Raw genomic sequence first — 17,578 nt, 5'->3', positions numbered from 1 at the left:
ACCACACGCTATGTGAAAGTGTGTGTCTCTCTCCCAGTCTCCATTCTCAGAGCACAACTGCCACACATTTGGACTTTGGAGAAAAGTAGAGATGAGCTAGGATTCCAGCTCTGACAACAGCTGTCAAACCTTGGGTGAGTTTTCCACCTTTTCTCAGAACCAGTTTCCTCAGTTCTAAGATAAGTCTTCACCTTCCAGGCCAACTGAGGTTGACTAAAAAGTGCTCAACACACATATGCACACACACAAAGGGCTCAGCAGCAGGTCTGACATGCAGAGGGCTCATGGAGGCTTTCCTACTGCACAAGATGTTGGGGTGGACTTCACAGGTACTGACACACCCTGGTACATTTTACTCAACAGAAATGTGTGTAAACTGTCTTAAGATGGTTTTAAAGTTTTTAAAGCATCAAACTATTTTTAAAGAGCACACTCTCCTTAAAACAGGAGAAACTCAAAGGTGAACTTCATATAACTCCACTAGTTTGTGTAAGGATGGTTGGGAGGTGAGACTTCAGGACCAAAAGAATGGCTTTGCAGTTGCTACTACTCATTCAACTTTTCTCACTTTCCCTTTTTTTCTTCACAAGTTAAAACCTCAAAATACCCAATATGCCCATACCTACTCTCCACATTCGTTCAGTCCCAGGGGTTAAGAGACCTGATTCTAACATCAGCAGCCCTGGAATCCCAGATGGCCATCACTAACAGATGAGGATCTTTCATGATTCTATGAGATAAGAAAGAACTTTAAAGTAAATTTCACAACCACATGCTTAAGAAACTACTGGCCAAGAGGTAATAGAAAACTGACTTAGAGTCTTTCGTCAGTTGGTTAACCCATTCTTGTATTTTACAAAAGAAATCTGGTGTCTGATCAACTCCATGACCAGACAGATCAGTGAAAGCAGATTTACTGACATACACAGAGTTGACCCTCTGAATCTGTGGGTTCTACATCCTTGAATTCGGATCGGTGGAAAAAATTACAGAAAATTCCAAAAAGCAAAACTTGAATTTGCTGTACATGGGCAACTACTTACATAGTATTCGCGCCATACTTACCACTACTTACATACCATTTACATTGTATCAGGCTTATAAAATTGTAAGTAATCTAGAGATGACAAAGAATACGAGAGGATTTGTGTGGGTTATATGTGAATACTACATAAGGGACTTGAGCATTTATATAAGGGACTTTGGTATGGGTGGGAGGTCCTGGAACGAGTCCCCTGGATACCAAGGGACGACTGCTATCTGAAAAGCTAATTTTTATTTTGGTTTGGGAGATATTTTTTTGGTAAAACCTTGAAAACAATTTCTTCATAATGGTGCAAAAGCTGACTGACCTTGAGTTTGTTTGGCTGCAGACTGCTTTGTTTTCTAACATGTTAACTTCCAAAAGAAAAGTAGAGCAAATTTAAACAAAATTTATTTGAAAACAAATCCTCTGTTTCAGAACTTATATGATGATAAATTTTAGAGGATAAGGATGACAAAAAAAGGGTTTCAAGTTTGCTGCAAATTAGACAAAATGTTTGGTTTTGAATTTCTGCTCGTTTTCTCTCCAGTAAAAACTGCAAGGCTGGGAAGTTCCTGTTGTGGCTCAGCGGTAATGAGTCCGATTAATATCAATGAGGACTTGGGTAATTCCTGGCCTCATTCAGTTGGTTAAGGGTCGGGCATTGCTGTGAGCTGTGGTATAGGTCGGCAGCTACAGCTTCAATTCCACCCCTAGCCTGGGAAGTTCCATACGATGCAGGTTTAGCTCTTAAAAAAAAAAAGTGCAAGGCTGATTCAGTTATAAAATCTATTTTTAACTCTAACCTGTAGACTTTTTAGGAAAACAAACTTTTCTTAATTTCATTAAGTCATTAATATTTTCCTTCATTAACAGCTAAGTAAAAATACTGGCTTTGTTCTCTTTTTGGTTTTAAGTACTAATATCACTTGGTAACTACTGCTATAAATTATAGCAATCAATAGAGTATGTAGATTAGGGAGTATATAAATTTAGGTTTGTATTAACAACCACCTCGGAGATCCCCTCGTGCCACAGCAGAAATGAATCCGACTAGGAATGATGAGGTTGCAGGTTCGATCCCTGGCCTCTCTCAGTGGGTTAAGGATCTGGCACTGCTGTGAGCTGTGGTGTAGGGCAAAGACGTGGCTGGGATCCCGAGTTGCTGTGGCTCTGGCATAGCCCAGCAGCAACAGCTCCGATTAGACCTCTAGCCTGAGAATCTCCATATGCTGTGGGTGCCCTAAAAAGACAAAAAGATGAAAAAATAAAACTCCCTAAACAAACAAACAAAAACACAACAGCCTCCATGTGCTTTCAAGCAAAACTAGCATAGGACACTGTAGTTTATACTCCTGCCCCCAAACAAATTAGGATTAATTATACATTTTACAAAAAGATTCACAACACATTTCTCTTGAATAAAAGTTCTGTGGTCTAACAACGATTCATCAGTGTACCAAATTTTGAAAATGTACCAGTTTTCAAAAATCTATCTATAAAGTGGGTTATAGCTGCACAGTTTTTCAGTGGTAGTTCTAAATCCCAGCCTCTTTAGAACTACAGGAGTTATCATAATAGCCTATAATCTAAGAAATCAGTTTTTTCCATATCTTTCTCAGCCTACATGTTCTTCGCTGAGTAAGAGAAGAACAATGTCTAAAGGTAATTCAAGCTTCAAAGACATTTTTACTACTGAATTTCAAACCACACACACAAAATAGGTGAGAAATTCTTTTATCATATTTAGAATCAAAATATCCCTTAAAATATTTACATTTTACAGTAAAAAGGATAGCAAAACACAAGATCATGTACAAGCTTAAGTATTCAAGTTTCTGAAGAGCCAAAAATGAACAGGAAAATAATGGACTACCACAAAGCTGTAGTAACGGTAATAAACGCCTTCAATGAGTGCAGATTAAAGCAAATGTACTCCTTGGGCTTCTGATTCTTGGTCAAAAACTGCTCAGCTAAATGATTAATATAATCCGATTACGAAGATGCTTGGCTTTTTTGTTGTTCCTCTACAGTTTCTTTAAAAACAGTGCAATTTAAAACAAACTTACAGAGTACACATTACTCTCAAATTAGTCATTATATAAAGGACATTCACTAGAGGCGGTAAATATATTCCATAGTTAACCATACTTACCAATTAAGGAATAAAACTAAAATTTCTAAGCCTTTATTGCATATTAATAAAACGAATCTTTGAATATACAGCGATGTAAAACTTGTAAAAATATTCAAATCCTATAACTAGGGGAGTTGGTATGGAGCGGGGAGGACGAGCACTGGCACAGAGCATCTGCACCAACACACAGAATTTACGGTTCTGCAAACCACCAATGTTAAAGATGGAAGAGATGGCACGGTCCTAACAGGCAATCATGAGGTTTTAAAGACACAGCATTTGCCAGTTACTTGAGCGTGCCCCTGCAGCAGCTGGCCGGCCCTACCTTTTGCTCTTGGCTCTGTCAGCGTGGTCCCTGTCTTTGTGGTGCCTGTCTCTGTCCTTCTCTCCTTCTCTATGCTTACTTTTCTCCCGCTCTTTGTCCCTCTCCTGGTCTTCACTCTTAGGTTTGTCCGGCTTCCTGTCTACACTCCTGCTATCTCTGCTGGCCCTTCCATCTGCTCCTCGATCCCCATGTGAGAGCCGGGCCCTCTCCTTACCTTTGTGCCCCTCGTCCCTGCTTTTCCTGTCTCTTTCCTTGTCCTGGGCTCTGTCCCTGCGCCTATGCCTTTCAGACTCTGGCTCCCATTCCTTCTCATGGCGCTCTCTTTTCAGGTGGTGTGAATCACTATAAAACCTCTGACGATCCCCTTTACCCCTGTTAAAGGGTCTATCCAGTTGTGGTTGGTCTTGCCTACCCCAAGGGTCACTATGGCGCCTTTCTGGCCTCCGAATGTCTTTAACCTGGTAAAAATTTTGGGGGCCTATATACCTTGATGCTTGTGAAAGGGGACCCATCATACGTTGCTGCTGGCCTGCCAGATGAACAACAGGTGGCCAGGGGACCATGGGATTTTGAGCAAAGCCAAAGCCTGGAGGGGGAAGCAACGGGGGTGGCAAATGTGGTGGAAATCCAAACATGCTTTGCGGGGGGAAATTAGGAGGTCCTGGAAATGGAAATCCAGGCGGGCTAGACTTGAGATGCTGGAGGTTGGGCTGCTGTGGCCTGATGGGTGAAAAGTTTGCACTTGTTCTGGGGCTGGTACTTCTGGAAGTGAAGCTGATGCTTTTAGAAGGAAATTCGGATTGACATGTGTTTCCAACCTCAAAATGAGATGCTGCTGCTGATCCTCTTCGAAATGGGTGCACAGTTTCAATATTCTGCATTACAGTATCCTCTTGTAAGGGTTTTGCCTGCTCCGTTTGAGAAGTGTGTATGTTTTCTACTGATGGTGAGTTTTGTACAACCCCTGAATCATCACTCTGCTGAACACACGAGTTTTTCTCTACAGAAGGCAACTTCTCCTCGACACTGCTTTGTTCTGTTAAGTGCTCCTGATGCGGCGGGCCAGGCACAGGGTGTTTCTCTCCATTCTGGCAGCTCTCTCCATCCGTGCTCTCTGTGGGAGGTGCCTGCTGACTTCGTCCTGCTGCCTGCCTGGGATCCCTTTTCAGGTTGATAAACTGGGGGGACCTGGTCGTATGAGCAACAAGGCTTTCACTGCAACTCGCACTGCCATCTATGTTTCCTTTTCCTACAACAGACCTGCAGGGGGAACTAGTATTTGAAGTCCGATTATCTTGCAAATTAGTCTCTTGATCTTGCGGCAGCTGTCTTTTTAATGCTTTCTCTTTACTCTCCACAGTCTCCTCTTGTTTTGACTGAATTGATAAATTTGTTAAGAATGCTTCTGTGGAAACATCTGGAGGTTTACCTCTGAGACTAAGACCTGTCAAAGGTCCAGGAGAAACGGAAGAGGCCCCCATTCCTGGTGCTTCTTCTCCTCCTTCTACTGAATCACCTGTTGACTCTGAAAGATTCTCTCCTTTAACCTTCACTTCCTTGGCTTCATCATCAGCTGCTTCCGCTGTATCTATTTTCTCTATTTTGGGGTTGGCTTGCTCATTTAGAAACGGAATTTCTTTAAGAGTGTTTTGTTCCAGCCCTGACTGAGCCTGTTCATATACTTGACCAGTGGTGCCCAAAAGGCTCTGAAGTATGTCATCCACAGGAAGAGGTTTATTTGCCAATTCCAGAGTAGAAGGTTGATTTTCCCAGCCAATCAAGACCCCAGGGAGGAATCTTAAAGGTTTTGGTGGCTCCTGTTTGGTGACTTCCACTAAAGGCTCAATTACTGCTGGCAGGTCTTCCTGAAGAGCCTGCTGAGGCTTATTTCTCTGCTTGTGTAATACAGTTGTAAAAGAATTAAAAAAGTCATTTTCTTCTTCTGGCGCTTCCTCTGTGGAAACTTCTATCTTACTTTTCTTATCAGGTGGCAATGTTGCCGGTACACTTTCTGGAGTCTCAGCTGTGTGACTAGTACCAGCAGTGGCACTATGCTGCCGCTTCAGTTTTTGACGAATAATTAAGCCCAACAAGAGATTAGGTCTATGCAGTTCAAGCCCTGTGTAAAATCAAAAACATCAATTATCAGTCATTTTCAATCATTGCAATAAAGAGTACATGTTTGCTTCTAGCTTATTATATAGCCTCTTAAACAGTTGCCTGTCCCCATTAGGGCAGATCTGAAAAGCTGAGTCCCAAGAAGGAGACCAGGCCCCAACCTCTCAATTCATTTCATTCATATTCGACTGTTAAACGTATACCTACCAGGTCCATCAAAGGGCACGAGAGGGTGTGGGATTTTGTCCGTGGCGCCCAGAGGGATTAGGTACATATCTTTAACCTGCTTCATGTTGTTAGCGGCCACTCCATAGCGCTTTCTGCTACTGAAGTACGCAAACAGCAAAGTATAGGAAATTTGATCTTCTTCAGTCACAGGTGTGAAGCGAACCACACAAATTTCCTATCCAAGAAAATAACAAAGGGTTTTTAAAATAATAACCTAGCACGGGTTTAAAAACCATTTTTCAATTAGTAATACTCTACTGAATTTTATGTTACCACATAATACGGTTTACCAACTTTAATGCAGATAGGAATACTAAAAGGAAACAACTCTTAGGAAAAGATCTTTGATGATTCACTAGTGGGTTTGTTTTATCTGAAAGTGTCCCATAAGAAACTGAGTCTCCTAGGTAATTAATTTGTTCCAGGTGACAAACTTGTTAGTGGCAGAGAAGATATTTAAAGCCAAGTCTCTTGATATCTATACTATATATCCTTACTTCCAATGTTACAACTTCTATAGAGGGCTGCCTATATTCCCAGCACAGTGCGAATTAATAGCAGCTATCACCAGCCCCCTACCATGTACACAGACACATCCAAGACCACCAATAATCCAATTTACAGGGTCTAAATTTAGGAATAAAGGAGGCTGGCTGAAAAGACCTCAAATATACATAGACAGTAAATCCTGTAAAATCATCTGGCTTATTCGGGAACTCATCTGCTTGCCTCTGGGTACTTGGCTTTGATTCAGATAGAAAAGATAGTTCCAAGTTGGTATTAATTTGGTAGTGTGAAAAACAGATGCTCTTTCATGAAGGTATACAATCAAAATGGGCAGAGTAAGATCTGCTGCAAAGCCTAAACTGATGCAAGACCCTAGAGAAAACAGGTGAATGAGCTGAATTATGGCTCTTTTAAGAGGTCTGTCATCCAGAGGTCCTCCTTTGAAGGTAACAACTATCTCAGTGTCTCAGTTCAAGATGGAGCACATCATACACTATTGGGCAGTAATACATGGGCAAATTGAGAGTGAATCCCAAAATGTCCAAGAGTAATACTTCCCAATACTTCCCTATGACTTCTTCTGTCATGAGAAGTGAAAACAAGTGGAGAGACTTTTCTATAGTGCGTCAGTTTTATTTGTATTCCAACAGTGTCAATTTAAATTCTAAAACCTATAGTGTAAAAAAATACTATTTTTAGCTGAAGATCATCCATTTGGGATTACTGCTAATCTTTCACTAGAGACTTCTGATCTTAAGAAATAAAAAAAATGTTAACTTATTTTTATTTATTATTAAAATTTCCTCTAATGATGTTCTGTGAGTTAAAGAAATGGTAGAAGATATACAGAGAGAAAAGAAAAAGAGAAATATTCTTGCTAAAGAGGCTACTAACTAATTATCTCCCAGGATCTATACTCCTCCTTCCCTCCAATTAAAAGAGAAGCCCTTAACTTTTAATTGGGTACACAGTCATTCAATAGAGATCACTACCTTGAACCTATCTAATTTAACAGGAAGACAACCATATTCTTTGACCAGTATATTTAAAGGCCTCCTTGTCCCAATACTTTATGGCCTATGCCCCAACTAAAGCAAATGACTATAATCAAAGCACAGCAAAATCCTAGAATGAATCTCAATACGTGCTCTAAAACATTTCTTCCAAAACAATGAAAGAAATCACTGAGAGAGCATACCAAAAGGAAAAAGACAAAAAGCAAAAAAACCCACAAAAGAAATGCTGGGCTTAGAACCTTAGCAAATGGCTGCAGTTCAGCTCTGTCAGGCCTATTATGTAGATCTAGAACCTGTGCTTGCTCCCTCCCCAGGGGACCTTGCATAAGAACTCTCAGCACTTTACCTCTCAATTATTTTGTCATGCTTGTATAGAGAAAAAAGTTCTCCTCACCTTAGTTCCTGAAGCTTTAATTTTTTCCACATAATCCCAAACTGTCTGAGGTGATATCCTACCACCTACTTGAATACTATCTGGTAGATCCTGTGGTAAAAAAGGAAGGTGATCAATGTATATATACTGATTATCCTTATTATAATATCTATCTTATACCTCATATGAATTTAGCTCTAAGACTAGTTTGAAAAAGTAATAAAAATAAAACAAGTAAGTAAGATAATAAAATGCACCAGAGAACATAAGAAAGTAAAGAGACAGCAAGCAGGCTTTACCTCAAATATCAACTCCAAACGATGGAGGTGGATGCCCAAAATATAGTTAAGAAAGAACCTGAGGAGTTCCTGTCTTGGCGCAGCAGAAGTGAATCTGACTAAGAACCATGAGGTTGCAGGTTCAATCCCTGGCCTCGCTCAGTGGATTAAGGATCTGGAGTTGCTGTGGCTCTGGCATAGGTCAGCAGCAACAGCTCCAATTAGACCCCTAGCCTGGGAACCTCCATATGTCTCTGGTGCAGCCCTAAAAAAAAAAAAAAAAGAAAGAATCTGAGGTCACGTCAGCTCTTACCAGGAAAGACAGGCACAAGAAAAGGAAGCAGTGCCAGTATACCACTCCGACAATCCAGGAGTACAAGAGATTGGAGAATATTAGGGGACACTGTATTTCCCCTTCCACCTCCTCCTCCTTTTTTGGGTGGTAGTGAGCTCGGGTATGCCTTAATCACGCACAGCTGGATTTCAGAAGTTATCAAGTTTAATTAGTAAGTATATTTTTGCACGAAGAATAACACTCTAATAATGCAAGGTTCATTTTTAAGGTGAAATTCTGAAAGCAGACACCTATATATAAAATCAGTTAAGAGTTGTACAATTAAAAATATCTGAGGAGTTCCAGTCACGGTGCAGTGGAAACGAATCCGACTAGGAACCATGAGGTTGCGGGTTCGATCCCTGGCCTCGATCAGTGGGTTCAGGATCCGGTGTTGATGTGAGCTGTGGTGTATGTCGCAGACATGGCTCGGATCCTGTGTTGCTGTGGCTGTGGCGTAGGCCAGCAGCAACAGCTCCAATTAGACCCCTAGCCTGGGAACCTCCATATGCCGCGTGTGGCCCTAAAAAGACAAAAAAAAAAAAAAAAACAAAACTGAAACTTTAGTCAGCATATTTCTATTTTTTATGAAGACAAAAATCATAAAAAGTATAATTAACTGATATAAATTCAATTAAGTATATTTAAATAACTGCTTTAAGTATTTTATGAGAGATTTTAGTCCAAATCTAACTAAAAATAAGTAAAAGCAGAGATGGAGTTCTAGAAAGCAGCCACATAGAAACTGGCTCAGAAAAGAGTAAGAGTTTTGTTTAAAATCAAAAGGATCCTATAGTTCAGAACTTAATTCTTCAATGAAAAGAGTTATCTTCACCGTGTACTGATCAAAAACGAAATTTGTCTTTTTGTCTTTTGTTGTTGTTGTTATTGTTGCTATTTCTTGGGCCGCTCCCGCAGCATATGGAGGTTCCCAGGCTAGGGGTCTAATCGGAGCCGCAGCCACTAGCCTACGCCAGAGCCACAGCAACGCGGGATCCGAGCCGCGTCTGCAACCTACACCACAGCTCATGGCAACGCCGGATCGTTAACCCACTGAGCAAGGGCAGGGACCGAACCCGCAACCTCATGGTTCCTAGTCGGATTCGTTAACCACTGCGCCACGACGGGAACTCCCCAAAAACGAAATTTCTAAACAGATTTGTTCAAAAAGAAAAGCATCATGAGCCCACTGAATTTTTTTTTATAAAAATCAATGTTTCTAAAATATTACTTGCCAAGCAAACTATAAGTACAAGTAATAAGTTGTTGATTAATAAAAAACACGACTCCTAGACAAGCTGATTTATATTAGATAAGCAACATTACAGTGAGTTAAACTAATTTCATCCTAATACAAAGAAAGCTAAAGTTTATGTTAAGTCTTAAAAAGAACAGGCATAGATATGATTTACATTTTACAAAACACTGAAAACCATTTTTTAAAAAACCTTTGCCTTCATGGTCAGCAGACTAGGAATGAATGGAAAAACTTAATGTTAGACATGAACATGATAGCAAAGTATAGTCTCAGCAAAAATATAGTACACATACACTGATTTATTTTCCTCCTGCATAAATCTGTAGATCTGTAGTCACAAAGTTGGGGAATGAGGTGCAGTAGGGAAATTAGAAGACTTGTTAACAATGAAAAATCTTCCTGACAGGCTAACATTGAAGGTCATAAATATGTTGATCTTTTATAATAAGTCTGTATTTAAAGAAGAACTTAGATATCCATGCAGACTCATTAATTTTTAATTCTCTGACAAAGTGAAGTACATTTTGTAAAGAGTATATATAGGACATGTAGGTTTAAAACTGTCAGAACACAGTTTTCTACAGTTTTAAAACTCCACTCATGAACTCATAATTCCAATAATTGCTTTAAGGATTACTGTCAATAAATGTTTTTATTATGTTATTTCCTTGCCTGTTGCCTTCATAAACACATATGTCAACCCAGGCACAGAAGAGCAGAAAAGTTCACAGTACCTCTGTCAAGTACTCGGGGGAACCAGACACTGGGTAAGCTTTGGTAACAAATTTTGCTACAGATGGCATGTTGATAAAACCCTTCCAGATGAAGTTCAATCGAGCCAAGAAGGTAGACTCAACTTCAACAGTTCCAGGCATCTCTGGACTAAAAAAAATGACATGAAGAAGTTTTCAGCCTAAAGATAATGTTCATGAATAAATACATTTTATACTTAGTCATCGATTATTTCTATTATAGCATGTCAGAAAGACCAAAATATGTAAAAGCTATGATTAAAAGAGTGTATCTTTTGATTTTATAAAATATACTCATATTTTACATGTCATGTTTTACGAAGTCATTCTTCTTGGCTAGCTTATTTAGGCTAAGATCGAGAGAAATGCAGGCTATCTTTCTTTAATGACTTATCTCTTGCCTCTTGGGAGTAATGTAATTAAAAAGAGTTTTAAAGTCAAGCCTGAACACATACACATCTCTAAATTAACTTTTAGAGTCCTTTTAAAAAAATCTCAATTAGTTTAGGTTATAGGAAGGTGCAGTTACTTTCTGGAAAGAAAGGTTTCTTTCTATTTTTGGGGTGGTGGTGGCGAGGGGGAGAGCTCTCACAGCAGGTAGAAGTTCCTGGGCCAGGGATCAAACCTGCACTACAAGCAGCAAACCAAGCCATTGCAATGACAACATCAGATCCTTAACATACAGCACCACAAGACAACTACAGAAAGGTTCCTTTCTTATGAAATGTGTCACTTTTCTGTTTTTGAAGACCACCAAGTATAATCTGGCAAAGGTCTATAAAGATTATTATAGAAATTAGGAGTTCCTGTAGTGGTTCAGTGGTTAGCGAACCTGATTAGCATCCATGAGGACACAGGTTTGTTCCTTGGCCTTGCTCAGTGGGTTAAGGATCTGGTATTGCCATGAGCTGTGGTGTAGGTCGAAGTTGCGACTCAGATCCCGAATTGCTGTGGCTCAGGCGTAGGCCGGTGGCTACAGCTCCGATTCGACCCCAAGCCTGGGAACCTCCATATGCCACCAGTGCAGCCCTAAAAGACAAAAAAAAAAAAAAAAAATTATTATAGAAATTATAACTAAGAGACAATTACCGTGGAGCAGGAGAAAATGTTGACTTCGGAGACTCTTGTTTCTCCTCTTCAAAAAATTCGGAAGCCAAAATATTTGAGGTTGATGACAACGCATCTGCTATACTTTCTGCTTCATTGTCTGAATGTTTACGAGATACTCCAACAACAACTTTCACTTTTTTTGGAGAAAGGTCATCTACAGGTGGTGCCATTCGACCTAAAGCCAGAAGACACCAAAATGCCATTTCTGTAAACTGAAATTTCTATTAATTTCATCCACTTTCACTTCTAAAGTTATTCAGTTTCCCTGACTGAATTGTTGCATAACTAGACACTTCCTGGGGTAACTATCACCATTTCTCATACTGAGTTATAGAACACCTCCCTTTATGATGGGAAAAATTAGAAAAAGAGAATGTTCAATAACTCAGAGAAGCTTTGAAAAGGACCATTATGACTAGAACCTAAAATAGGTTTCCTGATTCCCTAGTGAACTTTTTCTAAACTAAACTACACCAAATTCCAACAGTCTTGAAAGGTACCCTGAAGAACTAACTTATTTCCACTTCCAATGCTATCACCTTAATTATAATTCCCCTACTAAAAATCCTTTAGTCACTATCCACTGCTCTTAGATAAAAAAAATATATATATATCTTTAATATGGCCTACCAAGGTAGGTTTTCAGCATTTTTTTTTTTTTTTTTTTGGCAGGGAAGGAACCCATACCACAACAACAACTGGGGCCATTACAGTGACAACACTGTTGTCCTTAACCCGTTGAGCCACAAGAGAACTCTAGTTTTCAGCCTTTTTGGTCATAATCTGTAAAGTAATATTTTGTATCATGATCCATTACTTAATATACACACACACAAACATGTATGTATGCATGTGTGAGTTTTTTAATACATAAATAACTGGATCTAAAGTCTCTCAAAATCATACTTATCAATCCAATCCACCATATTTTCTATTCTCCGTTTGTCTCTAAAATGCTAGTAACTACTTACTAAATCGATATCACTACTACTACTAAGTCACAATCTGACTCACCACCAACACTGGGAAAACAAAAGCCTATTTAAATTACAAGTATTCCTCTTTTCAAATGAAAGCAATATTTTAAGGAGAAATATTTCCAATTACCTATGCAAATTTTGCAGTTAAGATCAAAAAGATGTTGTCTGTGTTGACTAGTGGTATCTTTAGACATGGAATCAATCTCTTCTCTTGGTTTTTCAGATCCTTCTGTCTTCTCCATTGATCTATTAGCTGTAGGTTCCTAACAAAAGTGAGAGTAAAAATTAGTTTTAGCAGAAAAAATTTAGAGATTTAAATAAACTTATATTTCATATTGATATTTTTCCAAAATGAAACTGCACCATTCCTATTTCTTTTAAAAATGCTAGATATTAATTATGAGTTAAAATAGAGCAAAATGCAAACATTCCTCATGCTTCAAGACCTCTAACAAGATTTCATAATATTTTCTCACTGATATTTGAAAATAAGAAAAGCTACACCACCTCTCAAACTACAGTTTGCATGAGAAGCACCTATAGATTTTCAGTCCAACTAAGAAATTTGCTAAGTCACAGAGACCCTAGGAATCTAACAAGTGTTTAACTGGTGCCTGTGATGCAGATGGTTTGCACACTACAAACAGAAACAATACTTTAAACACTCAAAAAACCATTAAACCTGTTATAGACTACTTTAATAAATACATCATTTAAAAAATTCTTTGTACTTTAAGAGCCTTAGGCAAATACTCTTTTCTGAATCTTCATGTTTTCAGCACTTATAAAACATGCTATTTTTATTATCATAACTTACCTGAATCTCCATGCCTGCTTCCTGTTCTTTCATTGGAGCATCACTCTCAATTTCTATCTCACCTTTATGAGTTATTTTTGTGATTGGTCGTCTTTCCACTTCTCTCTGCTCTTTCTCAATCATCTCTATGGTCTAACAGGAAATATTTTAAAGAAAGAAATACTTCACAATTAAAATCACATATGATTTTTAATCTTTAGGTGGTTTCTTAAACAACAAACCTTTACCGAGTACTTACAAATGTCAGAGAATGTTTTAAGTGCTGGGGTTTCAAAGATTAGATTTCATATCTCAGCCTGGAGAAGTTTATGTGTATAGTAACTGGAGGCAGCTGAAGTACAATGTAATTTGCAAGGTGATGAAACATGATATTTATATTTAAAGTCTGCTTTCGGATCCAGTATTTTAGCAGCTGCCACAGAGAAATGAGAACCAACTTCCTCTTAGATTCCTAACTTGACATTCTAACATCCCCTACAACAGCAGAAGTTTACTCCCCTATTAGCAGTCTACTGACTGAGCATATTTTGTGACACTGATAAGTCACAGTGGAATAAGCTCTGCAATAAAGCAGAATAAATGAGCAAGAGCAGAAAGAAATAGTACAAGGTAGCTGAGAGTGGAATGGGTTAAGTAAGGTCAAGATGGGTACAGCCATTTATCTTGCCATGGGTAGGTGCACAGCTTTCCTTACAGAGAGAAATCACAAGCTGGTCTCTCATGCAGATGATATACTAGCAGCCAGTTTTAAAGCAGAAGAGAGGCATGTGCATATTTGGGATATAGATGGAAAAAGAGATGTGATACTATTTCCAAAATGAAAAAAGAGGAGAAATTACACAGGGTGAAAGTGAAGAAATATGTGCATGAGTGTAATATATCAAATTCAGGCCTCTTGCACTTCAAACTGGATTTGGTAGAAGATCAACACGGAGGCTTAACGTTTAATACACAAGAAAGTTTTATGGAGAAAAGAATCAGATAAATCATGTAGAATTAATATGAACTTAAACGAAAACAAGCATTGGTGACTTTCCGAACTGTTTAGCTTTAAAAGTGCATTAAGTACACATTTTACATAGGTTATATAACACACCAGGTAGGTCTGGGATAGCACTTCTTAACTAAACACAAAGTATTTCTGTGAATATGAATGTTCACACTTGACACTTCAGGGTCACTTTTATCAATAAATTTGTTACATGGAAAAAAACCCTTATCTTTCAAAGCTTTTGGCATTTGAAACTGAATAATAAGGGATTACAAACCTATAAAATTCTCATTCTGACCTTATCTGGCTTCCCAAATTACCAATATTCATAATACTTTCAAATTGTGTTTTTGATACAGGTATATATGACTAATGAAAAGATACATCTATTTTCCCATCCTTCGGATTGGCAAAACATATGGTAATTATGTAAGCTGATAATTGGAGGAAATAAGAAAACAGCACAAGAGAGCAGAAAAAAATGAAAGAATTTAAGAACAGGCTACTAGAAGATCAGTAACAAGAACCACAGAACAAAATGTCTGCTCTGTGCACTCTGTGTTGAATCACCTCTGTATATATACTTTTTCACTATGGCTGAAAAACATAGGTTTTGATATAGACAAACATATATTCACAGATAATCTTACATGTCTGTTTTCTCTTCGTCTCCAAGCAGCTAACTCTTTAGAAGCTAGTTCTTCTGGACTCATTCTTATAAGATGATCAGGGGTTACTTCTCCTCTCAATACTTTTTTAAACAATATCTGGAATTATTTAAAAATGGAAAGCAAAGGAGAGAAAAATATTTTTAAATGAAAAAAGGGCTGCTGTACAGAAACTTGTAATAAATAAAGATGCAATTTTGAAGCATGATTTACAAATGTTTAATGATTTACATATTACCTACTGCAAAGAGTAAATGACAGCCTTGTTTTCTAGGAACTTACCATCTAAGGCTACAGAATACACATTGTATATAAAAATCAACACATAATGGAGAAGCATGTATGACGAAGTCATTACAACCCTTATCCAAAAGCTGTATTACATCTTCCCAGGGACAGTGTCATAATAGCCATTCTCATGGCTGCATAAAAGACACTGTACCAAGGAACTTTACTGAATGTTGTATTTTTCACATTCTTAAGATTTCACATGTTTAAATCCTAATAGCCTTGAAGTGGACTCTGGAGCAAAGAACCAACTTCAAGGAAAAAACCTAAAGGAAATAAATATTTAAAGAAAACTTCCAGATTACATAATTCAAAAAGTATCTGATCCCCTGGACCATAATGGCAGTTTGTACAATGTAGATTTTTCTTAAGTAGCTGTTGGCATGCTTCAAGAAAATTCCTCCCATCAACAGTACAGAAAGTCCCATTATACTAATTGACAAATTGATATCATTTATGTGAAAACCTTATAAAACTTAAGCAAATATGCAAGGAATTTGCATCTACACCCATAGCTTTTAGATCTCCTCTAAGTCCCAAACAAGAAATCCAAGGAAAAGATTAAAGTCAATTAAAGTTTATTCTACTCCCGAAAGATATTTAGAACTAAGGTCTTATTTAAACTAATAAAAATATTCGAAATATATCTTTTTTCATCATAATGTACATTATTTTCTTAAGCAGTGTAGCCCTATTTTCAGATGTAAATCAGAAGTATTCAATATATATAGTGTTATGAATTCTGGCTTAACACAGTTTTTGAAGTATATATATGAATGACTTTTATGAACTAGATTAAATAAAGAAGGGACATAAAGGAAAGAAAATTCACATAACTCAGGTTAAGAAAGATTTAGTATATTATATTTTAATAGACAGTTATAACACTAGTCACTACTGTTCAGCAGCAAAAGATTTTCTTAAAATTACATAGTCTCACTTCAAAAAATAAATTATAGATCTATTGTATTACAAATGTATATCCTTCTGTATTCAAGAAAGGTGGAAGCATTAATATCCAGACATGAACAAAACATACTTACATTGTTTTTAGGATCTTTTAGATTGAACATCAAACTTCTGTATTTGTTCTTATACTTAGCATCTGTGTCCCGGAAAAAAGAGAAAAGCTCTTTTTCAATTTTTGTGGCAACTTTTGCTGCCTTTTCCTCTGGTACCTTCAAATTTGAGTCTGTAAGTCTTAAAATTAGAATAATTTGATTATTTTTCAAATACAATAAGCATATATTGTTCAATCTTGTATAGTAACAATGCATGTTACCTTTTCATAAGAATGTCTTTGAGAGAATGTCTGACGCTCTGTCGGATCTGGTCTGCAGAAGGCTTGGGGGCAGGAGCGGCTGGGGGATGCACACTAGGCGTCCCCTTTTCCATTTTCTTCTTTTTTATCTCCTGCTTCTCATGAGCACCTAATTTAAAGAAATACTGAAACTCATTAAGTTGTTTTTAAAAAGATATCTACCTTTTTGTGCACAATATGTTTATAATAAAGTTGACTGATTAAAAACCACTACTTGGAAAAAAGATTAGAATTCATATTCCACACTAAAATATTCCTGACACTGAAATTCTAATCTATGTATGATGACAGATGTCAACTAAACTTATAGTGGTGGATCTTTCTGTGATATGAATATTAAATCATTATATTGTGCAACGAATATGTTTATATGTTTATTATATTTCAATGAGAAAAACAAGTTCTAATTTAAATGAATCTTAATTAGAAATTAAGTGACTACTTTGCTCTATAGCAGAAATAGGCACAACATTGTAAATCAACTATAATTAAAAAGAAGAAATCAAGTGACTAAAACACAGCTCTAAAGCTATAAAATATATATACCCCTTTCCCATTTTAGATTATGGTTTTTAGAGCTAGTTACTTTATACACACACACACTTTATATATACATTAACACATACACACATATATACCTGTAAAAAACTATTTAGAAAAACTGATCTGAATTTATTAGGTGAACAGATAATGTAATGACCACAATGAATTCTATAAAACTGACAAATCTCTGGTTTTAAAACAATTGTGTTAATTTGAATGTTAAGCTTTTCAAATGATTTTTCATCCCATCATTACTAATTTATGCACATCCTGAGAATCTTAACGTCAAAAGTCCCACTACTCCTCTGACCTCCTATCACTAGAGTTTGTTTTTTGGTTTTGTCTTGTTTTGTTTTGGCCTTGCCCAAGGCATGGTGGAAGCTGGCCAGGGACCGAACCCACACAACAGTGACCTGCACCAGAACAGTGACAATACTTGATCTTTAACCTACTAAGTTACCAGGAAACTCCCCCAACAATTCTTAAATCTATCATTTTTACCATTCATGT

At 37.5% G+C, this 17,578-nt stretch overlaps 1 protein-coding gene across 5 annotated transcripts in view; it reads right to left on the bottom strand.

Annotated features, from left to right (window-relative positions):
• The window catches only part of PHF3 (PHD finger protein 3), a 75,685-nt gene continuing 60,852 nt past the window's right edge, over nt 2,746–17,578 (bottom strand). For 4 of the 5 annotated variants that reach the window (XM_021089302.1, XM_021089294.1, XM_021089288.1 and 1 more), the window contains 10 exons: nt 16,487–16,634; nt 16,248–16,404; nt 14,899–15,015; nt 13,258–13,389; nt 12,568–12,703; nt 11,440–11,635; nt 10,333–10,480; nt 7,750–7,839; nt 5,812–6,007; nt 2,746–5,605 (listed from right to left, as the gene is read on the bottom strand). In XM_021089302.1, the coding sequence (XP_020944961.1) occupies nt 3,483–5,605; nt 5,812–6,007; nt 7,750–7,839; nt 10,333–10,480; nt 11,440–11,635; nt 12,568–12,703; nt 13,258–13,389; nt 14,899–15,015; nt 16,248–16,404; nt 16,487–16,634 (3,443 nt within the window). In that variant the 3' untranslated portion in view covers nt 2,746–3,482. The other variant, XM_021089312.1, reaches the window with a different exon arrangement.

The sequence above is a fragment of the Sus scrofa genome, chromosome 1 (genome assembly GCF_000003025.6).
Source record: "Sus scrofa isolate TJ Tabasco breed Duroc chromosome 1, Sscrofa11.1, whole genome shotgun sequence".
Classification (NCBI taxonomy): Eukaryota; Metazoa; Chordata; class Mammalia; order Artiodactyla; family Suidae; genus Sus; species Sus scrofa.
The sequence above is the reverse complement of the archived record's forward strand: the minus strand, read 5'-3'. Positions and strand labels throughout refer to the sequence as shown.